We start from the raw sequence: 24,473 nt of genomic DNA on the forward strand, positions 1-24,473 counted from the left end.
TTTCAAGGTAAATAGACTGATTCATTTGTGTCATATAGCAGACTTGACATTCAGGGCTAGTTGTGGAAATGCATTTCAGACTGGCTGCCACATTCATCACTTTCTTTGCATGAATTAAAAGCAACTATCTCTTCATTTAAAATTGACCATAAGAGATAGAGCAAAAACTCCCCCTCCATATGCTGTGCCAACAATCCATAATGGAAAATCCAGTGTATTAGTCCCAAAGAGTTTACAATCTAAATAGAGAAGGCAGACATGGGGGTAGAGGAAGACACATAACACACAAGCAGAGTGAACAATGTGATGGCAGCAAACTCATGTTAATTCCATAATTTTTTTGGATTGCACCCAGAAGTACCTGGGAAACAAGTTGCCTTTTAAGTGGAGTATCCTGCAGTGAGCACATCACACTGGTGCTGTATAGTATAGTAACAAATATCTATATAGTAAAGATGAAGATGTTGGAAAATACTTACTATTTTTTACAGCACCTGAATAATGTGCTCAGAGCAAAATAGACATATTAAGACAAAGCATTGGCATGTTCTACCTAGAATTGCCAGGAATGATGGCACAACACACATTATCATTTATGCTTCTGCCAAGTCATTCAACAATTCTGACAAATATGACAGCCCATGTCAGATCCCCAAATAATTCTGAGTTCAGAAGTATCGACATTTCCCCAAATAACTCAGTTCCTCTCTTTAAGAAAACACTCTGAGAAAATCTCACCTGATCAGTAACTTGGCTACAAATCAATTAATTAGCAGAAGATTGACACCTGACCCTTCCTCCCCTCACCTGATCGGAGAGCTCCGAATTAGTTTGGACTATGGTCCCAGAAGAATGGACTTTAGCAAGCAGGGTTTTTTTCAATAATACTGGGAGCATCTGTTCAGTCCAGTCCCTCCAACGATCATATTTCAGATCTTCATATTCTTTCATTCTCCTAGCCACTTCAAGATACTTTTGTATTACCTGTAAGAAAGAATTCAACTCCATTCATTTTACTCTACAATATAGACAGAGACAAAATTTTCTTGTCTGAACAGGGCTACTTAAAATAGTTTTTAATATTTGTTTTTATTAAATAAGGGAGCGAGTATAGTCTACTGGTTAATGCAGGGGGCTGAGACTGTAGACTCCTAAGTTCCATTGCCAACTCTGTTACTGCCTCTTTGAGACACACTCAGAGATGTCACAATCAATGTGTGCCTCAATTTCCCCATTTGTAATACGTTTTGTATCACAATACTTATGTACACAAACATGCCATGAATTTTAATTAATGCATGTAAAGCACTTGTATATATTTGGATGAACAGTACTACTGAAGTGCAAAGTATTACTTTATTAAATACCAATGAAACCAACATACCTCCTTTCCACGCTCACCAGCCAGCAACTCCTCTACTTCTTGAAACCGAATAATAGTGTGTTTGATACGATGGAAAAGGGATCGTGACCAATATATTGCTCCAGCCATTGGAGGATGATTCTTGTACAGAGGTGGATTACTGAGGTTTTGGATGAAGATGTTATTAACTATGTCAACCTATAAAAGAATCAACACAGTACAGAGTTATCAGAAACATCACCTTCCATCTCCACTATCTCTAGCACATGCCATACACATTAGAAGGATCAACAACTAATTCCAGCAGCAGAACACTAACAGATTGTTAATAACTTCCATGGCATCCTTATTTTGGATTAAGCTAATTAGAATTATTTGCCCATCTACATTTTCACCAAATGGGTATTCACCCATGAAAGCTTATGTGCCAATACTTTTGTTAGTCTATAGAGTGACACAGGACTCTTTGTCGATTTTCACCAATAGATACTCATTTCACTTTTGATATTACCAGCCAGATGGCACTTCATTTTCATAAAGACCTTCTGATGTTCTTGCATTTTTTTATTAAAAGGATATAACTTTATATTATTATATTTTGTATTATATATCACACACATGCACACCCATACATACATGTGGTCATATTTTGGCTTATATCATATAAGCAATCTCAAATGGTCATCCTAATATTATCCATACAAAGAGAAAAACAAGCTTTCAATACCAAGGGATCAATCTTAACTTCACCTGGAAGGTGGAAAAAGGTGTGACAGGATCTATCAGGCCTTCTCTGCCCCCTGCTGGAGGCATCAGTGCTCTGGCACCTCTCTTCTCAAGGAAAACCTACTTAAGCCAGGCTACCAATAAGACTTAGCCCTCCAGAGGACTAGAAGGGCCCTAAGGAGACCCTGACCAATTGGGAGCCAGCAAACCAATTAAGAAAGCTTGCAGGCTTCTATTGAGAGACAGTGCTAGGCGAGACAGGTAAGCTCCTAAGTGCTAGGTCAGAACCTAATGGGCCAGGTCAAGGCCTTGCCTTCAAGCACTGCAATTTACTGCTTGCCTTTTCGGTTTGTTTATTTAAGGGAACAGATAAACAAAGATAATAAATTCAGAATATGGCTAAATGTTTAGAGACTGACACCAGGCTTTCAGCATGGGCCACTCTGCTCCAGGCAGGTGGCCATGACTAGTGGACTAAGGCAGAGAGCACTGGCAGTACCACACCTGTCCCCACAGGGAGTGCTACGAGGCAGCCCCCACCTGTGAGGTGGAATTACATGTGCAGCAGTGTTGTGTGCAAATAATGCATGAGGAAAGCCATGATCTTACCACGGCAGCTACAGCTGCCTAATAAAATACAGCATGCTAGCTGGTCAAAGTGGGAGTCCATGAGCTGGCAAGCACATATTCTGCCACCATCAGCACACAATGGCAGGGATAAGTTTTATTGTGCATATTATTGCTGCTCTGAGAAAGTACCCTGTAAAGCATTGTGGCAGTCTTCCAAGAGACATCTGGAAAGGAGATGGTAGGAAATCTCAGGCAGGATGAATGGCCAGGATGAATATGCTACACAGATATTTGTCTGCAACAGCAGGATCTGACATTAACGATCCTATCGTGCAACTGGTCCACGTGTGAAATTCCCCTCAAAATCACTGAGAATTCCTCATGGCAGTAAAACCAATTCCTAAAACCGAATACTACAGGAACATGACCCTACTGGGAGAGCATTTGATGCTGGGATTTTGATCCTAGCAGGAGTTTATAAATGGCGGGATGGAACCTGATCCAGAAAGGCGCTGATCACCTGCAGTTCCTATTGATTTCAATGGGGGTTGCAGTTACACAGGACCTCTCAAGATCAAATGCTTTATTAGGTGCCACAGAAGCAGGGGAACAAAAACATCTAAAATATCAGTAAGTAGTAAACTGAGGTCATTTTTCAGAAGGAAACAAATATTACAAAAATGGTCCCAAAAGAAATCTCTTAGATCTGATAAAAATTACTTTTCATAGTTCTTTAAATGTATCTACACTACTTTATACTCTTGGAGTGAAGGCATATGCCCTGAAAAAACTCCAGCTGGACAAAACGCAGCAGCCTCTCTGCTTAGCAACACAGTTCACTATGAAGGCATTACCCTGATGCCCTCCTCTCAGCACTGGTTCCCCAAAGATTATAGAATGGAGTTACTCTGATAGTCAAAGCTCTCCGTGGGACTAGCCTGGACTATCTTAGAAATCACTGCTCCTTTTATTGCCCTGATCTCCCACAAATGGTATGTTCCTATCGAATTGTCATCGAGTACAAGGAGGCTCATGAGTGTAGGAAACATAATTTTCACAGGAGATGGAATATTGTAGAACGGTGATTCTCAAACTTTTTTTTCATGGACCACTTGAAGATTGCTAAGGGTCTTGGCGGACCACTTAATGATCTTTCCAAATGTTGTTTGTAGCATCAGCTAACTATTGTAAAACACTTTGGATAAAAGTGCTACATAAATAAAACCCTTAATAATAAACATTGTTTGTTCTACAAATAAAAACACACAACTCATTTTAATATCAGTAGTCTTACCTTTCTAATGCAATGGATGTGCCCTTTCTTCCCCCACTTGGCAGCCCCTGAGCTGGGACTGGGAAAGGGGGTGGTCTCTGGAGCTGGGGAAAGTCTCTTCTTTCTCTGGCCACCGCAGCCTTGCACATCCCAAATTCCCCCCTCCACCCACTCTTTTCACCCCACTGCCCCCTCCTACCTACCCCCTGTTCCCCCCAAGGCCAGCACCTCACCTTACATGTGCGTCTTCTCCAGGGTCCAGGCACCTAATCAGTGGAGCCATGCCTGCACGGCTCTACTAATTAGGTGGGTGGCCCTTCATTTTCTCATGTGCAGCAGCCCAGGCACACACCTTAGAGGGAACTACCTGTGGACCACCTGAATGGAGCTCGCAAACCACTGGTAGCCCACGGACCACCGTTTGACAGCCTCTGCTGTAGAACTCATGCCCACAAGAAATAAGAATGACCAGGCCCCACTGCATATAGAACTAAATGCAAACCTTGTCTCCCTTTGACCAACAATAAGTATCCTAACACAGACAACCACATACACAAATATCTACATACTAATTGTGCTATTTCTCCTTCAGGCTACAAAGAAAAGAGAGAGATTGTTATCATTATTTCTAAATACTTGGGAGCCTTTCAGATACTATGGTGACAGGGGCCGTGTAAGTCCCTAGACAGATACATAGATTTATTGTTCAAGAAAGGATACTTCTACTTGGCAGAGAATTTTATGTGTTTCTTAAGAAATTCTTAAGTGAAATACCTCTTTACAATACTGTGCCAGAATATCATTAAATTTCATCATCATCTGTCTATTGATGGCATCCCGAGAGCGGATGTGTTTAAAGTTTAAGAGCATGTCAAAAGCAGCCTCTGCTGATCGAAGGGTCTTAAAGGACTCATCAATAAAGTTCTTGGCCTCTTTTTCTATAACCTAGAAAAGAAAAAGACAGCAAGTCAAGAAACAAAACTGCTTATGGATTAACTTTGCAGAGACAAAGGGAGGAAGAGAGAGTGGCCTAGGTGTAAAACACATAACATTGTGCTAACATTAAAGTATAATTTTGCTTCTCTTTATTTGAATTTTTTTTTCAAAAACCAACTGATGCCTGTTCAATGGCCTAAGGGAAATGAGTGCACTGGATCTCAATCCAATGCCTACAGGGCAAGAGTGTACATCCCACCATCCCAATTGGTACCATCGCTGATCTTCTCAGCAGAGAGGTGAGGGACTGAAGGAGTCCAGGAGTGTGACCCTTAACTCCCATTTAGGTCATAGGAGAGGCATGTTAGCAGGTGAGTGTCAGGAAGGCAAATTCTACCACTGCTCAATTAACAAAGAGCTTCAAACTCCAGGGCTTTGAATGAACCAGCACCTTTCACCAGCTCTACGTTCACATGCAAAGTGTAAAACAAACAAACAAAAATAACCTTTGGCTTCCTCCCAAAAGTCCAAATTAAAATGTTTGGCCATGTTTATTTTATTATTGATTCGTTTATTTTTTACTTTTCAGGCTTGCACTTATTTTAAGTTTAAATTTTGAAATTCTAGAAGGAAGATATACAGTGTTATAGAAATAACCAGCACAGGACCTGCTACCTACCAGTACTTCCGATTTAAAATCTTCCATAACAAATTTCCACTGAGATGCACATTTGATGCTAAAAGGGTCAAAAGTCAGCACTTCCATAGGACTAATCAGCCCATCAACCCTTCGCAATACATCATCAATGCGCTTTGGATCTCCAGTGACAGCCTTCAGTTCAGGACCAAATATATTGTAGAACTCTTCAATAACCTGTTTGTTCAGACAAACAGAAATTATTTTCAACTATCTTTCAGCCAAAACAATATTTTTGTGTATTCTTTCCTTTAATAAATAACTTTGACATAGCGGAAATAAATAATCCTTACACTGACATACATTTTGTATATTCCCATCAAAGAATGTACAATTCCATATAAAAATCTAGGTGCCCAATATCACAGTTCTTATTCAGACAAAATTTCCATTCCTGCTGGTAGGAATATATTGCTAGTTACTACAAAGTGTATATCCTTTCTCTTACCTCAAGATATACTTTCTGATCAAAAACTCACACATCCACGAACATTATATTTATTATGTCAATTTGATCAAACAAGAATTTCCATAATTCTGACCTATTATCTTGCATTTGACATACTGACCTTTTATGTGTGTCAAATTTTCTAAAATACTGTACATGGAAAACTCCCACAGTTTCAGGGATTATTTTCCCCCAAAACAAAGTATGTTCACTGGTATTTAATATAATTCTGATAGACACTAAAGCCTAAAAATGACTAATATATAAAAATATTTGATTGTTTTAAATATGTATAGAGGTAGCAATAATGTAAACCTATTAAAATATATCTTTTCCAGACTAAGGCCCTGATCCTGAGAAGACTTAAGCATGTGCTTAACTACAAACACACATAATTAATCCCACTGACATCAGTGGGACTGTCCATTGCCTCAAGTTAAGCACAAGCGTAAAGCTCTGCAAGATTTAGTTGAAGTTTTGGATAACTGTTCCTCTATTTATGTCTATGAATTTGTTCTTAAAACATTACATTTATTCTTCAGTGTTAAAAGTACACATTTAAAATACAAGACCTCTTAAAACATTTAAATTATTTTTAATGATAATATAATAATGAGTAAATTTGGTGGTGAATCACATTATCCATCTCCAAATAAAGAGCCCAATTTGAATTCAAGTCAGCATCCATTTCTGGCCCTACAGAGGTTGACCTAGATATACGAACCCATTCCATAATGGGGTACTGGTGAGCAGACCCCTATGCCCACACACTCCTATAGAAACCATTGAGACTCTGCAGGCATCAGAATCTATCCGCATGGCTTCCATTGAAGACTTGGGTCAATAATTATTACACCCCCATCATTTTATTTTTTTTTAACTTCCTTCTCCAGTTTGATCCTTTTCTTTTTCCTCCAACTTACTTGGCCCACACTGAGATCAAGGCCAATTGTATTCCAAGATCAGATAATAAGTGCACAGGCAAGCAGAAACTATCTGCCTTCCCTCCTCTGCCACCTTATGTATATTAGAAAAAGTGCTTCGAGTCCAAAAACCTGGGTGGCAGTAGATATACATTTCTACTACAACAGTATCTAAGGTGACCAGACAGCAAGTGTGAAAAATCAGGACAGGGTGGAGGGGTAATAGGAGCCTATATAAGAACAAGACCCAAAAATCGGGACTGTCCCTATAAAATCGGGACATCTGGTCACCCTAACAGTATTACAAAGAATTTGCCAGATGAGCCCACTAGCAAATGTCTTAAAGGTTACTAACATTTCATTCAATTCAGCAAATACAATACAATGCAAAACAATCTCTCACAGCTGGGGAATCTAGATACACAATGCTTTTATTTAAAACCACACACATTACTACCTGCACAATATCATACAGATCTTGACAGATTGAAGCCATATAATCTGTTTTTTCAAAAAGACGCCTTCGGTCAAATTCCCATCGTTGGTCTCTTCCTGAGGCTTCAATCTGGGCACGAATATCGAAATAGGATTTTTTCCACATTTCAAGAGTGCCTTTGGCTTCCAACAATTTAGTTTTTGCAATGTTTCTATCTTCTCTATTAAACAAAACAAAGCAGTTAGAAGACTGACAAGAACCTTTAAAGGTTTAATATGAAATGATGCTTTCATTGAGCTAGAATATCTTGGTTCAATAAAGTCTTCTATTTTAATGAAATCTAGCTAAAACTTAAAATTTCCCAATACTATCTCACCCTCAAGAACATTTCATGACTTGGTTTTTGAAAAGTTCAAAAGGAAGAAAGATTTCAGGGCTGATTCTGATAGCACTTATATCATATTTGTACCACTGGAATTCCACTGATTTCGATAGAGTTACTACTACTTTATACCAGCACATGTCAAAAGGGAACCAGTATCTCCACCTTTAAAGCTGCTTCAATAATATATGAGTGCATATAGTGAACTTCTCAAATGTGCCTTTAAATTTGCTAAATATAATGAAAGCTCCTGACTATAAGTAAGACATACTTGATAAAATTGACACCTATCATACTTACTGTAAGATATTCAAAGCTACTAACAGTTATGACCTAGTTAAGTAAGAATCTACTGCTTACTTAAACAAAGTCCGTAAGTCCACAACTTTGCAGACCCTGGCTGTAATTTCCCATGCAATTCTTTCCATGAGGGGTATCATCCGCTCATCCTTGTTGTAATGCCGTGAGATAATCCAAACCATTCTCAGTGCGTTCATCATTGAAGGAATTGTATCCAAGACAATATTAAATCCAGTGCCATGAGTTAAATTCTTTTAAATAGAGGATAAATATTGTGAATAAGATTGCCATGAAAATAAAAGATACCTATTCTATTAGCTAAATACTTGGGCTCAAGAGAATTTATGAGACTAACAAACATATGACCAAATCCAGCAAACCTACGTGTCAGTAACTTTAAAGTTACTCATGTGCCTAAGTGTCTGCAGGACTGGGCCTACAGATGTGAATATTCAGGTTCTGGCAATTTGTTTTCTCATTAAAATTCTAGTTTCTATTAAAGACTGCCAGTACTTTTTGCCCAAATCTACCTCTGAATGCTTGAATGAGTCTTAGCTCCTCACACAGGAGACTCATGAGTGCATTCAGCAGCAGAAACTGGCCCAAAAGTGGAGCAATGATAAAACTTTGGTTTTGTTTATTCGCTCATTTTATTACCCATGTTAAGTGACTCCCCTGAGGCTGTGGTATAATAGCCAGCACTTCCTACCTAAGTGATTAAAATCTCAGACTTAATTCTACTTTCAGTTACTATGCGCAAATACAACTCCTAGTAAAGTCGGTTCCAAAACTGAGGTTTGAAGCAGCCCACATTCCATCAAGGTCTAGTGGGCACAGAAGTGAATGAGAGTTGACATGCAGTAGATGAGGCAGCCAAGATCTTGGGACACTGATCCAACTCCCATTGTCAATAAGAATTGAATCAGGCATTAATTCAGTAAACTTGTACAGTTGCCTAAAAAGGTTACAAACCACTTATCTATGAGACAGAATATACTCTCCTTTCTATTGATCACTGCAATCCGAACAACTCTTCACCTAGGAAGAGAAACTAAACAAGCATTTTTTTCTTTTTTACTATCTAAGCAAATCACGGTGTATTTTTATTATTGATTTAAAAAATGACAGGAAAAAATAAAAAAGAAGAGCTGGGCTTATATCAAAAGAAAGACATGACTGAATTAAACACTGACAAATCTTCCCGAAGTATCATTAGATAAACATACCTTCAAATGGCGCTCCAGAGTTGAAAGAAACCTAACATTATCTACAGCTTCCACATGGTGCCTGCTAAGATCACTTATGACTATCTGCAAATTTTCAAGAAGTCCAGATTCAGCTTCCTTTAGTATTGCTAAGATTTTTTTTACTAATGGGAGCTTTATCTGTTCAGTCAGAGCACTTAAGGTAGCATTTCTTTCACGCCACAGGTCAATTTCTGCTAGTGGGCCATTACCCTGAGGATGAGAGGAAGCAAGAAAAGGCATTAGAATTCTATTTATGACTGGGGGGGGGGAATTATAACCATGCTCACATTTCTTAAGCTTTTATTTGCAACATGTTCAGTGCACTAAACAAGGCTGCATCAATAAAGATATTTATATGGCTACACATGCATAATGTGGCCATAAGACAATTCTGAAACACAGAGCACTTCCTAGAGGAAGAAATATTTGCCAATTTAGGTTCCAGTCAGGAGATTAGCCCCATACAAGCAGATCCCTGAAGTTAATGGGGCTTCACATAGGCAGTGGGGTCTGCCATATGGAACTAATTGCAGGATTGGGGCTTTAGGCCTCAGTTCTGCAAACATTTATGCATATGAGTAACTTTAATAGATATGAGTAGTCAGGCTGACTTTAATGGGCTTACTCACTTCCATAAAGTTACTTGTGTGTGTAACTGTTTGCAGAATCAGGTCCTTATAGAGAGAATTTTTGAATATTCATAAAAGATTTCAGTGCTAAATTAAAACAAAATATCATTGCAGTTTTTAATATTATGTAATGTTTATCACATTGATTTGACTAATAGGGAGACAGCTAACAATGATGATTTTGAAAACGTATACTCCATTATCCAAGTTTATGTTGCTGAAAATTCAGAAGATGGGGATAAAGTAAGTGTTTCTCTTCATTTTTTTCTGAAGTGTTTCTATTCAAGGCAAATACAGAATGAGGAATAACAGGCTAGGCAATAGTACTAAGAAAAGGATCTGGGTGGTAGAGTGGATCACAAATTGAACACACTGAAAATGAAACTGAAAACTGAAATGATTAATATCATACTGGAGTATATTAACAGGAGTGCTGCATATAAGGTAATTACCCCGCTCTACACAGCACTGGTGAGGCCTCTGTTGGAGTAGTGTGTCTAGTTTTGGGCACCACACTTTAAGAAATATAAGAAGATACATAAGAACATAAGAACTCAGTCGGCCCAAAGGTTCATCTAGCCCAGTATTCTGTCTTCCAACAGTGGCCAATGCCAGGTGCCCCAGAGGAAATGAACAGAACAGGTAATCATCAAGTGATCCATCCCCTTTCGCCCATTCCTAGCTTCTGGCAAACAGAGGCTAGGGACATCATCCCTGCCCATCCTGGCTAATAGCCATTGATGGACCTATCCTCCATGAACGTATCTAGTTCTTTTTTCAACCCATTAGTCTTGGCTTTCACAACAACCTCTGGCAAAGAATTCCATAGGTTGACCGTGCGCTGTGTGAAAAAATACTTCCTTTTGTTTGTTTTAAACCTGCTGCCTATTAATTTCATTTGGTGACCTCTAGTTCTTGTGTTATGAGAAGGAGTAAATAACACTTCTTTATTTATTTTCTCCACACCAGTCATGATTTTATAGACCTCTATCATATGCCCCCTTAGTAGTCTCTTTTCAAAGCTGAAAAGTCGCAGTCTTATTAATCTCTCCTCATATGGTAGCTGTTCCATACCCCTAATAATTTTTGTTGCCCTTTTCTGAACCTTTTCCAATTCTAATATATCTTTTTAGAGATGAGGCGACCACATCTGCATGCAGTATTCAAGATGTGGGTGTACCATGGATTTATATAAAGGCAATATGATATTTTCTGTCTTATTATCTATCTATTTCTTAATGATTCACAACATTCCGTTTACTTTTTGACTGCCGCTGCACATTGAGCGGATGTTTTCAGAGAACTATCCACAATGACGCCAAGGTCTCTTTCTTGAGTGCTAACAGCTAATTTAGACCCCATCATTTTATATGTATATTTGGGATTATGTTTTCCAATGTGCATTACTTTGCATTGTGATGTGGACAAACTGGAGAGAGTGCACAGGAGAGCAACAAAAATGTTAAAAGGTTTAGAAAACCTGACTTATTTACACACGTAAAAAAATGGGCACATTTAGTCTTGAGAAAAGAAGACTGAGGGGAGAACTAATAATAGTCTTCAAATATGCTAAGAATTGTTATAAAGAGAACTGTGATCAATTGTTCTCCATGTCCACTGAACAAGAAGCTGTCAACTTAATCTGCGGCAAGGGAGATTTAGGCTAGATATTAGAAAAATCTTTCTAACTATAAGGATAGGTAAGTACTGGAATAAGCTTCCAAGGGAAGCTGTGGAATCCCCCTCACTGGACATTTTAAAGAATAAGTTAGACAAACATCTGTCAGGGATGGTCTAGGTTTACTTGGCCCTGCCTCAGTGCAGGGTTCTGAACTAGATGACTTCTTGAGGTCCCTTCCTGCCCTACTTTTCTATGATTCTCTATGAAGTTAGTTCTAGTGAAAGGAACCTGATGGCAGCCCAGGACACTGAAGTCCTCTAGCCTCAAAACAGGCAGCTTCAGCAAGCTCCCACACACTGTCCTGCCGATGCACCTTGCTCCTTTCCCATGATCCCACCCCTAGGAAAGGAAATGTCAGTCTCCAAACCCATTTAGTACCTTGACTCCCTGCAGAGATTGCCAACAAAAATAGCCATTAAAGCCAATTGTGGGTGATAATTTCTGTGATGTGAACACTTGATCATTGGCAGCTGGGCTGAGACCACCACACTCGTTTTACGCAGAGCACTGAACAGCCATCAGTTGGAAACAACTTTCCATAAGTAATAATCCGCAGGATTTGCACTGACAACTTGGAAGTGAATTGCTTTATACTCCATTACCCAGAAGACACCCAGTTCCCCACTACCTTTGTTTTGCTTTATATTAGTCAGCAGATGGAAACCACACCCTTTTGGGCAATCAAACAGAGAATAACACTGAGCACAAACCAGTAATGGAGAGATCAGTTCTGGCATGCTGAGTGGTTATTAGCAATGTTACCTGTGGGACCTTTCTGAGTTGGTCCTCAACGGCTGTGGATATTAATGTTAGCCAGGTCATTCCACAGTGCTCCAATGTTTCAATCACTTCTGGATCTTTGGCAAGTTCACTCACGTCTGCATCTAGATTTATAGTTGGCATCTCCAATTTAATCTCTCCTGTTGGAATGAAATGCAGTTAGACTTGGTTAGCCATTTTATTTCCCCAATACGCTTCATCAACACCATTCAAATAATACAATGAAAAAAGCACAAACCTTCCATCTAGGTATCTATCTGAGGACAGCTAGCAAACCTTCCGCTTATTCTATCAGCGATTTTGGCCTAAAGTTTCCTCTCTCTCCAGAGTTTTTGGAAGTGTAACCCCCGCCATACCTCTCACATTCCAGGTTTTAAAACAATCTCTAACTATTAGGAATTAGGCTGAGACATCATTGGGGCAGATTATCCCACATCTACCTATTCTGGGGCTCTTGCACCTTCCTCTGAAGCATCTGGTAATGGCCATTGTCAGAGATGGGATTCTGGACTGGAGAGACCAAAAGCCTGATCCGGTAGGCAATTCCTATATTCCTGTGCTCCTCTCCCTCACTCTCCCACCACATGACTGTTGGAAGGCAGTTAGGGGACTTTAGCCTCTCTCCCACTCCTATTCCTGACTCCTTGGCAGGATATTTATTACAAATCTGGTCTATTTGCTCCACGCTCCCTTGCATGTATAAAGCTGTATGTAATGCTCTTATCATCACAGAAGAGGACCTCTGATCAAATTCGGAGACTCCCCAGGAGCTGCATGCAATTATACAACTACAGGTTGAGTATCACTATTCGAAACAAAGCCAAACCTGAATTAATTTCTTTCCACTGTCATGTAATGTAAATATCAAGTGTAGGGCAGGGGAAGATACTTGCCTTCAATCTGCTGTATAGTCCTTTGAATATGGCTTAGGAATTTCTGCATGTTCATTAAGAACTCATTCCTTATTATGTGAAAGCTGTGAAATTCCACAGACTGCTCTTTCTTTTTTTCAATAGGCTCAGCTTCAGCTAAACGCCTGTCTTCAGCCTCTGGCTTTTCGGCATCTGGATGAAAGGCAGGTTCCTCAGCCTTGTGCTGATTATGGGACAAAGCAGGCAAAAAAACCTGAAATGCAAACATGTACCACAAATTAGACTGTTCACAATTTTGAAAGATCAACATCCAGTCAAATTTCTAAATATTAATTTAACAAACCTTTGGATCCATTGCACATGACTAACTATAATTCATTTCATCTCTTTATCGGCATGATTTTCTCCTCAAATCTTATGGGGTAATAGCCCAGTCATCCTTTTTTATTCTGTCTTCACACCCTATCTGAAAGCTTCCTTCAACCTCACCTGACTCTCATGTATAAATAAAGGCATGTGTTATTACATTCCCAGACACCCCACACACTTGGAACATGCAATTAGTTCAAATATCAGCTCTCTCCACACTCTTCCCTAAACTCATGAGGGGGGGATTCAAATTAAATATTATATATAAATTTAAAGTGGGTAAATCAGATTAGCTCAGCAACTATTTGAATTTACTGTGTACTGATAATTTCAACCTTGTACTAAATGGATTAGACTCTAACAAAAACTTCAGGGGTCCATACGCAGAAATGGTAACACCTTTACCTGTGAGAAAATATTCTTCAGCATCAAAAGAGTGTGACCATTCAGAATGCCACACTCTAGCAATTCAGGCAGAATTTCATTAGCTTCGTTCACATCATTAGGCTCACTAACTGTTTCTAGACAGTAATAAATAATAAGTGTTACATTTTGCTACTTGGTACAGAAAGCAGTCATTAAAACCAGTGCTGATGTGTTCCTCTATAAGGAGAAATTAAATGTTAATCATTCTAAAAAGTAAATATATCTGCAAATAAACTGGATATGACATGAGCCAATTCACTCAGCCACTTATAAATGAAACCTGCCTGGACTCTCAAATACTCTAAAGCAGGTTATAAGCAAGCAAAAAGAGATCAGATGAATCATTCTACTATAAGTTTTTATATGCCAGCTTGATGGCTTAGTGGTGGTTCTTTCCTCTGTCATGTCTTCTGGAGATGCTATTTTAATTTCCAGCTTCTCACTCTTCAGAGGTAATGGGAAAATCTTGCACAGAACTCATCAAAAAATGCCAATTATTTTTTGCTGGAAATGTTGAAAAATTAATGAGAAAAATCAGGACAGGATGGGGGGTAATAGGTGCCTATATAAGACAAAGCCCCAAATATCAGGACTGTCCCTATAAAATCAGGACATCTGCCCACCCTAGGCTGGTTAGTTCTGCCAGGCTCAGGCTGAGACTATTTGATAGCCCCTGTCTAGTATTACAGTGAGGTGGCACCAGGATAGGGTTAAGGATTGGGTCTGGACAGTGACTCAGGGTTAAGGTTACTATAGCCTGCAGCAGACATTGTCACTGTTTTCAGGACAAATTATTACCTGTTAAAACAAGATTTGTGTTTTATGTACTCGTACTGCATATCAGAATTTGAGCCATGTAAACAATCCTTGTCCATATAACAGGCTTGGGACACTAAAGTATAGCTGTTATCTTCATCATCACCTTAGTGCCTAGCATCATATACAACTTTTCATCTTCAAAGCTTCCTACAAACATTCAGTAATTAAACCTCAGTACTTCCTCTCAGGGAGGTATGCAAGTCTTATCCCCATCTGTAAAATGGGGGAATGAAGGCAGACAGCTTAGATGACTTTCCACAAAGTGGATGCCAAAGACACATTAAAACTCAGAAGTTTCTGGCTCCCAGGCCTGTTTTGAGACCGCACATGTCTATTCATCTTGAATACACATTGTCCTAAATCCCAATCATCATCATTTCTTAGTTTAAAGTGCTTTTTAATACAAACATTGAAAACGTTCAATCATAATTTATCCATGATAAATACCTCTTGTATCTCTGAGAAAGAACATAATATCATCATGTACAAATTCTTCAGAAATGTCATTAAAAGCCACATGAAAATATAGGTTGTAAACTGTCTGTTTTATGATCTGAAACATAAGAAAGATGGTAATCAATGTAATCAAATATAAATGCGATTATTTGCTGACACATTTCTTAAACAAATCCTACAACAGATTTAGAGTTCTGTTAGTTACCAGGAGGACATCACTTACTCCAGTATGTTTATGTTATTGTGCCACATAAATCACTAACACAAAAACAAAATTAAAAAGAAAACACACACCTACAAATATACAAATATTCAGCTTTGGGAGCAACCTAAGAATTTTGCCTCCCAAGCCTATGGAAGCTAAGAGTAACAAGAAATGAGCACTGTCAGTTTCAAATCAGAGAGAGGGACAGACCACAATGCCATTGATGGTAGCCTCAAAGGAACATACAAACATATATCCAGCTACTCAAGTGGAAGGAGAAAAGACTGGAAATTCAGAAAAGGACACCAGTCATACAATGAGATTAATTAAATGACTACATCCTGACAGCCTCAAAGAGGCAAGAGCCCTGTTAGCATGCATCCTTAGGTGAACATTAAGTGACAAGTAACCTGTGGCCAAGGGCCTACTGTCCTTTGCACACTATTGTTACTTATTGGTTCTAGCTAATTATGAACTTTGCTAGCTGTTTGATGCAAACAAATCTAGAGGTTGGTGGTGTAGTATGTGGTACACAAACAACCCATTGATATATTCATTGTAACCGTAAGTATAGAAAACCTATGTCAGGGATAGTGATTCACAGTGCCTGTACAGCACTGCACAACAGCCAAAGTTGAATTACAGGGAGTTTTCACCTTTCTCTGAAGCATCAAGCACAGGCCACTGCCAGAGGCTTGATACTGGACACCTCAGTGGGATGTTGTGTTCACCCCACACCACCCCTGAAGGAGTTAAGGTGGCTCAGAAGTGGCTAATTAACCTAACAGGCTGCACCTGGAGGAAGACTTAGGCCTAACTGACAATACTAATTGAAGATGGAGACCACCTGGAGCGGAGTAGGAGGGACTCATATAAAGCCAGGAGGTGGAGGCATAAAGGGGCTTCAGTCACTTGCTGGGCCTAGTAGGGAGAGAAGAAGGAAAATCAGTGGGGAAGCAGAAGCCCTAGGACTCTGACAGAAGGGTTTTCCCCCAGAAGGGTGAGAGAAAGAAGACTGCAGAGTATGGAGTAGGAAGAAGCCCAGGGAAACAGCAGCAAAGGTTGAGACTATGCAGACCTTGGCTGCTGATAGTAGAGTCCCTGGACTGGAACCTGGAGTAGCAGATGAGTCTAGGTTCCCCTACCAGACAATGGGAAGAGTGCCTGGAATGGTACTTGGACAGCTGGTCTGATGAGACTTTGTTAACCACAGTAGCAGAAAACTATATAGTGACCTGGCTGGAGGGCCAAGCCAGGAAGAAGAACCACTGTGACTCCTAGAGAGGGGCTCCAGTGCAAGCAAGCAAGCGGGCATCAGACCAGGCAGAGGTATCTCCTAGCGAGGAGAGAGCTCCCTGCATAGCCTGCAGAGAGTGATCCTATTACATTCTGTTTCAGTTGGAAAATCAGATGCTCGTATGTTTTATCTTGCTCTAGGACAGGGGTGGGTGAACTATGGCCTGTGGGTCAGGGCTTTGGATCCAGCCTGTGGGATTACTAGCCTCATGGCACAGCGGGGCTAAGGCAGGCTGCCTGCTTGCCCTAGCCCCATGCTGCTCCCAGAAGTGGCTGACACCACATCCCTGTGGCCCCTTAGGATGGGAGAGCAGAGGGTTCTGTGCACTGCCCTCACCTGCAGGCACCACCCCCTGCAGCTCCCATTGGCTGGGAACAGAGAACCATGGCCAACAGGAGCTTCAGGGGAAGCACCTGCAGGTGAGGGCAGCATGCAAAGCCCGCTGTCCCGCCCCCCCCCCAGGGACGTGGTGCTGGCTGCTTCTGGGAGTGGCATGAGGCCAGGAAGCCTGCCTTCGCCCTGCTGCATGATGCTGCCATCCCAGAGCCGCTCAAGGTAAGTGGCACCGTGCTGAAGCCCACACCAAGAACCCCTCCTGCACCTCAGCCCCCTGCTGCACCCTAAACCCTTCCTGCACCCCAACCCCTTGCCCTGAGCCCTTTCCTGCACACCAAACTCCCTCCTACAGCCCTGCCTCAGCCTATATTCATGGCCCTGCATGCAATTTTCCCACCCAGATGTGGCTCTCAGGCCAAAAAGGTTGCCAACCCCTGCTCTAGGATCACAGTATGCAGTTTTACATCTTTAACTCTACACAAGGTTTCTTGAAACATTCACACATTTAAATGTTCATATCACAAACAGTGCCCCTTCAGATTCCTCAAGAAAACAAAAGTAAAATGTAATGGACTTACTTTGAATATTTGCTCTCTGCTTTCACCTGCAAATCCTTGGGCTAGGTCACTCAAACCCGACATAATGGATAGATACGATGTATCTCGCAAAGATTTAGTGTCTAGAAATTCTGAAGCAGATGTTTTGCTTTTCCAATCCCTCTCTAATAAAGAAATTCACAGAAGAGGAAATCAATGAAGCTCACCTATTCCAATCTTTCAGAACCAACGTTTCAAACTCAAATTATAGTCCTGAAATAAACGAAAGAACAGCTTTGCTGGTCTTTCACAAAGTAGCCATCCAAGCTACTCACTAATCATACATTTGTGATTCACACCGTTCCATTTCTGCAGAACAGGATCTCAATGTATTCCTAAATATGCATGTACCCCTGCTGTTCTTCCCTAGTAACTAGGGCTTGTTTACAATTTCTAATGCCTATAATTGAACTGTGATGGAAAAAATAGATCAACATATTTCAAAAGTCATAGGTGCATTTATCTAGCCTAGAGGTCGGCAACCTTTCAGAAGTGGTGTGCCGAGTCTTCATTTAATCACTCAAATTTAAGGTTCTGCATGCCAGTAATACATTAATGTTTTTAGAAGGTCTCTTTCTATAAGTGTATAATATATAACTAAATTATTGTTGTATATAAAGTAAATAAGGTTTTTAACTTTAAATTAAGCTTCTTAAATATTTTAAATTAAAATGCAGAGCCCCTCGGACCGGTGGCCAGGACCCAAGCAGTGTGAGTGCCACTGAAAATCAGCTCACGTGCTGCCTTTGGCACGCATGTCATAGGTTTCCTGCCCCTGGTCTAGCCAAATACTTATGGCTCAGTCATGGCCTTCACTGGTAGAAATATGCTGGTGGGAAGTGCCCAAAGAGTGGGGGCTCAAGACATTATGCTACATAACAAACAGTCATAACAGTCCTCTTGCTGGCTGTTTAATCACTTTCACTTGTCTTTCCTACTTTTTTGTGAAAGCCTATTGTGCCATAATATTAAAAATTTACTGGGACAAATTCTGCACTTGTTTACTTTGTTTACCTTTATTCTGAACTAGTTAAAATGGAATAAAAGCAAGGCTTTACATCCAGCATGACTACATTATGGTCCTCTTAAACCCTACTGAAGGGATTTACATTTAAATCCGTCTCAGTCTTGATGGTCTCAGTATATAAAGATAGTGACAGATCTCTGGGACCCTGAAAGAATAACCTCTTCAAAGACAGATCAGTTTAAGTAACTGCCATAATTGTGCTGGGTGAAGAGTTTTGGTTTTTCTTTCCCAGTCATTCAGTAAGAGAAACAACACAGCAGCTGATAAGATGAAGAAACAAGCCAAATCAAGTGATGTCTTTTAAGGAAAGTACTGTAGCAGAACTCCTGAAAAACCGTATCAGATATTAGTTTGCCATCCACTCTAGACAAAATCTATTTCACACTGCAAAATCAGAGTTACAGGCCTGGAGAAACAGACTTTAAATGGCCTCAGATCTCTGCTAAAGAAGTCTGTTCGTGGAATAAATATCACAGGTTAAGTCCTATTGTATGTAGGAGTAATACCACTCAAGTCAGTGGAGTTTACCAAGACTGAATATGTCCCTCTGAATTTCTTCACTGCATCTTCCTAGGGTATGCCTACACTGCAATTAGACACCTGTAGCTGGCCCATGCCAGCTGACTTGGGCTCGCAGGGCTGAGGCTAAGGGGCTGTTTAATTGCAGTTGTAGATGTTTGCACTCAGGCTGCAGCCCAAGCTCTTGGATCCTCCCACATCACAGGGTTCTAGAGCCCAGGTGCCAGCCCAAGTCCAAATGTCTACATTGCAATAAAACAGCCCCTTAGCCCAAGCCCCGCAAAAACAAATCAGCTGGCGAAGGCCAACCTCCAGTTTTTAATTGCTTAGTCTCTTTCCTGCAATGTGAATCCTTCACCTCTTGTATGAAGAGTGCCTCAGCACAGAAATTACAATGCTCAAAGTCATTCTAAGCTACTGCACCAAAATGTGTAAATCTGGGAAGAAAAACATTTTGAGTGAGGAATTTTCATAATGAGCAATTTATAACAAGAGTTTCACTCGTTCCTTATGTACATTGTATACACACAATATCAGGACTCAGTATAGTTGGAATTCTCCGTTAAATTTCACATATGGACATGAGATAGATCAGTGTTTCTTAAACCGGGGATCCTGACCCAAAAGGAGGTCACAAGGCTATTGTAGAGGGGCCACGAAATCACAACAATATTGCTGGGAGAATGGGGAGCTGGAAGGGTGGGTACAGCAGCCACAGCTCTCTGGCCACCCATCTCTGAAGGCAGCGCCACCAATAGCAGCAGTACAGAAGGATGGTAATACCACACCATGCCACCCTACTTCTGTACTTCTGCTGATGGCAGTGCTGCCTTCAGAGCTGGTGGCTGGCCAGCAGCTGCCACTCTCTGACCAGACAGCTCTGAAGGTAGTTCAGACGTAAGGGTGGCAATACCATGAGTACACTTCTATGAGTATGTACAGTAATTTGCTATCACTTTTTGGGGAGGTCATCACAGCCTGACGTATTTTCCAAGAGGGGCCCAGCAAAAATAGTTTGAAAACCCCTGAGATAGATGATGCCTCAGAAAGGACACTTTTAAAAACAGTTTGTGTGAGTAGCTCTCTATCTTTGTGTTTAATGCAACACTGTCAATTTTATTGTTAATTACATTTCTGTCTGAAAAGTTTTTACCTACTATTGATAAAAGTAACACCTACTATTACTAAAGCTGAAATTAGAAAAAAAATCTGTTTTTTGTTTGGTAATTTTGTGCATTTGACTTCCCTTTGTTTATAGTCGGTTGCAGTGTTTCACTATGATCAGTTTTCTCCTGTTGTTTACTTTGTGCATTTGACAGCACTTTGTGCATAATCAGTTAGTTAGGTTGTTTTGTTTGTGCAGACCCTTCACAAACCGAGAGAGGAAACTGTGATTTTACAAAACACATCAAACAAAAGTCAATAAAGGGATTTTAGGTCCGGTGTAGTAAGTTCAACTATTTTTAATTAAGTATTTTAATTTGATGATTTCGGGTTTACAGTGTTCCTTTATATTAAGGCTCTTAGGGTATAACAAACAATCTTCCTTACTTATGCCATGCTGGGTAAAGCATAATCCTGACGTACTCATCCCCAGCAATGAACTTCAAGCTACTTGCAAGATCTAATGATCACACATACTTCCTTCTGCTGCTCCAACTGAGGCGGCCTCAGCCAACTCCTCCTGACGAGGGTTATCTGGATCTTCCTCCTTTTCATTTTCAGATATGGTAGGCTCCTCTGTTTCTACTGTACAGGATCAAAATGACACACATGTACAAAACAAATACGATTTACTCAAGTAGCTACTGTACCACAAAAAGTGACTCCAAAAATCTGACATGTGTTCATACCGACAGAGAGGAGACAGACACATGGACTGCATAGATACAGAGCCCTATGCATGGACCGGGGGGGTACAAAAGCACACTGACATGGAGATACATAGATGCAGGGAACATATGGATATATGCCCATATGGCTGGATGTGGACAGTGCACAGGCATAGGAACGCTGACATGAGACACGTGGACAGGCACATGGACACAGGGACATGCGATGGGCAGACAGAGGGCACAGGCAATGGTCCCAGGGTGGATTGGCAGGGGGCACGTGATGGATGGAGAATCACAGGAGATGGAAATGGGCAGGGCCGGCTTTAGGAATTGCGGGGCCCAATTCGAACACTTTCGGCGGGGCCCTGGCAGGGATGACTTAAAAAGAAAAAAGTGTAAAAAAAAAGCCTTTCATTTCTTCCATGTATTACTTACTTTCCATAACTATATAAATAATAAAATTGTATATTATGTACATTGCATCATATATGCTGTTGATTGGCTATTAATGACTGCCGTTTCACATGTGTGGGTCCCCGCCACTCCCTGGGGGCATGCACATGTGTGGGTTCCCGCTGCTTCCTGCCCCCCTCATTGAAGCAGATGTGCAGGTTACTGGCTTGGGAACTGCAGGGCAGCAGTGGACATGGGGCTGGTTCGAGGCAGGGCAGGGGCTGACTGGAGGTAGGGTCTGGCTGCAGGCAGGGCAAGAGGTGTGGGACTGGCTGGAGACAGGGGAGTGTGGGGCGGGCTGGCTTCAGGCAGGGCCACAGGGGGGGTGCAGCAGGGGTTGGCAGGGCTGGAGACAGAAGTATGGGACTGGCTGGCTTCACGCAGGGGGGTGCAGCGGGGGATGGCTGGAGACAGGCCAGGGCGGGCAGTGCTGGGCTGGTGCGGGCAGGGGTGTGTGGCAGGGGTTGGCTGCAGACAGGGCAGGGGGTTTGGTAGGGGCTGACTGTGGGCAGGGGGTGCAGAGCTGGCTGCAGGCAGCGGGGGGCGGGGCTGGTGCAGGCAGGGCAGGGAGTGCAGCAGAGGCAGCTGGAGCCCCGGCCCGTTAAAAAGCCCCCAAGCCCCCCGCTATCCCAGGGCTCTGGGGGCTATTTAAAGGGCCCGGGACTCCCCTGCTTCTACCCCGCCCCAGACCTTTTAAATAGCTGTGGGAGCCCTGGGGAATGCATGGGGGCAGCGGGGCTCCGGCGGCTATTTAAAGAACCGGGGTGGCAGAGGCAGCTGGAGCCCTGGCCCTTTAAATAGCCCCCAGAACCCCCTGCTACCCCAGGGCTCTGGGGGCTATTTAAAGGGCCCGGAGCTCCAGCCGGGGGCACGGGGCTTGCCGCACTCCAGCAGGAGCTCCAGCCAGGAGAGCGGGGCCGCAGGACTTGCGGCGCTCCGGCCGGAGCTCCAGCCGGGGCCATGGGACTTACCGCACTCCGGCCGGAGCTCCAGCCGGGGCCACGGGACTTACCGCACTCCGGCCAGAGCTCCAGCCAGGGCCACGGGGCTTGTCGCCTTCCGGCCAGAGCTCCAGCAGGGGCCGCGGGGCTTGTCGCCTTCCGGCCAGAGCTCCAGCTGGGGCCGCGGGGCTTGTTGCCTTCCGGTCAGAGCTCCAGCCGGGGCTGTGGGGCTTGTCGCGCTCTGGCCAGAGCTCCAGCTGGGGCCGCGGGACTTGTCGCGCTCCCGCCAGAGCTCCAGCTGGGGCTGTGGGCTTGCGGCGTTCTGGTCAGAGCTCCAGCTGAGAGAGCAGGGCTGTGGGGCAGCCGCGCTCCCGCCAGCGCTTTGGTCAGGGGAGCGGGGCCATGGAAGACCCCGGAGCAGACCACAGCCAGGGTAAGTAAAAAAATTTAAAAGGCGCCTAAACCGCGGGGCCCTCTTAGACGTGGGGCCTGATTCCCAGGAATTGGGCGAATCGGCCTAAAGCTGGCCCTGGATATGGGGGATGGATAGACAAAAGAGGAGCATGGAAGACAAGGGGGATAATGGGGATGGACGATGGCTGGATATATCCCAAGTGAGGTTGACAAGGAGACATGGGATGGACAGACAGCCAGCCAGGGGACACAGGGCATTGGTGATGGAACTTTGGGTGTTGCCACCTCACCCCCTGGCTGGAAGTGGTTATTATATATGGGGTTTACAGTTTGGTTCAATGGCTCTCAACATACCCCCCTATGAAAATTGTTCCAGCACCTGTGCACAAGGGATGGACATGGAGAGGAACACACAGGGGATTGATGTACAGATAGATGGGGCACTGAGGAAGGACATGGGGAACACAGAGGATGGGTAGATGGATGGAGGGAAAAACACAAGAGATGGCCAGCCCCAGGGACAGGTGGACAGACTGGAGCACAAGGCATAAATGGGGGGGCACAGAGGATGGTCAGAGGGACAGACAGGAGGCATGGGGTGGAGGGGGCACATAGGGGAAGGGCAGACAGGCAGTTGGTGGGCAAGGAAAGGGCGGGGGACGGTTGGACTGAGAGGAGGACACAGGATGGGTGGTGAGCACGGGGGACAGGCGCTGAACAGAGGAGGGCTTGGGAGAAGCTGGCTGCGCGCAGACAACAGACGGGGCCACCGGGAAGGACGGACGGACGGGCGGAGCGCCGGGCCGGGGTCACACGGACGGAGAGACGCGCGGGGCGGGCAGGCGCGGCGCAGGGACGGACCGATCTCGATCTCCATCTCCTCCTGGCGCAGCTCGGTCCGCAGCAGCAGCGCGGCCCCCGCCACCTCCCCGTCCTCGCCGGCCGCGCGCTGGTTGAGGAAGCGCAGCACGATCTCGCCCTCCTCGCCATCGCCCCGGTTCAGCAGCTCCTCCAAGGGCGCCTGGTCGGAGAGCCCCAGGGCGTTGAGCACCCGGTCCCGCATCCACTGCACGCGGACATCGTCCAGGCTCATGGCGGGGCCGGGCCGGGCAGCCGCGGGCAGACGAGCCGCCGACCTCAACGGACGCTACCCGGTGCCCATAGCAACGGCTGAGGGCGGGACTGGCCGCGGCGCGAGCCCTGCGCTTCCCGGAGCCCGCCTCTTTTCCCTTTCGCCGCGCGCCTCCTGGGCTGAGGGCGAGTGGCGCCCCCCTCCCTGGCTGTAGCGCCCCCTATCGCCACCTCGCCGTCCCCAGCCAGCAAGAACAGTGTGTGTGGTGGGGGGGGTAATAGGCCCCTATAGAAGGAAGAAGCCCCGCATATCACAACTGTCCCTATAAAATCAGGACATCTGGTCACCCTCCCAATCCCACCCCCCTGCCCCCACCCAGCACCTTCCCCCACTCACCCTCATTCCCACCCCCCTGCCCCCACCCAGCACCTTCCCCCACTCACCC

At 43.4% G+C, this 24,473-nt stretch overlaps 1 protein-coding gene across 1 annotated transcript in view; it reads right to left on the minus strand.

The window, feature by feature from the left end:
• The window catches only part of DNAH10 (dynein axonemal heavy chain 10), a 99,016-nt gene extending 74,938 nt beyond the window's left edge, over nt 1-24,078 (minus strand). Inside the window, exons 1-14 of the mRNA XM_050923436.1 lie at nt 23,818-24,078; nt 20,955-21,062; nt 17,750-17,892; nt 15,325-15,430; nt 14,038-14,153; nt 13,285-13,516; nt 12,374-12,531; nt 9,281-9,511; nt 8,115-8,305; nt 7,394-7,592; nt 5,548-5,742; nt 4,707-4,877; nt 1,385-1,561; nt 808-984 (exon numbers count right to left, since the gene is read on the minus strand). Of these exons, the coding sequence (XP_050779393.1) occupies nt 808-984; nt 1,385-1,561; nt 4,707-4,877; nt 5,548-5,742; nt 7,394-7,592; nt 8,115-8,305; nt 9,281-9,511; nt 12,374-12,531; nt 13,285-13,516; nt 14,038-14,153; nt 15,325-15,430; nt 17,750-17,892; nt 20,955-21,062; nt 23,818-24,049 (2,436 nt within the window). The 5' untranslated portion in view covers nt 24,050-24,078. The remainder of the gene's footprint in view (nt 1-807; nt 985-1,384; nt 1,562-4,706; nt 4,878-5,547; nt 5,743-7,393; nt 7,593-8,114; nt 8,306-9,280; nt 9,512-12,373; nt 12,532-13,284; nt 13,517-14,037; nt 14,154-15,324; nt 15,431-17,749; nt 17,893-20,954; nt 21,063-23,817) is intronic.
• Nucleotides 24,079-24,473: the final 395 nt, after the last annotated feature.

This window comes from Gopherus flavomarginatus, chromosome 15 (genome assembly GCF_025201925.1).
Source record: "Gopherus flavomarginatus isolate rGopFla2 chromosome 15, rGopFla2.mat.asm, whole genome shotgun sequence".
In the NCBI taxonomy this organism is placed as follows: Eukaryota; Metazoa; Chordata; order Testudines; family Testudinidae; genus Gopherus; species Gopherus flavomarginatus.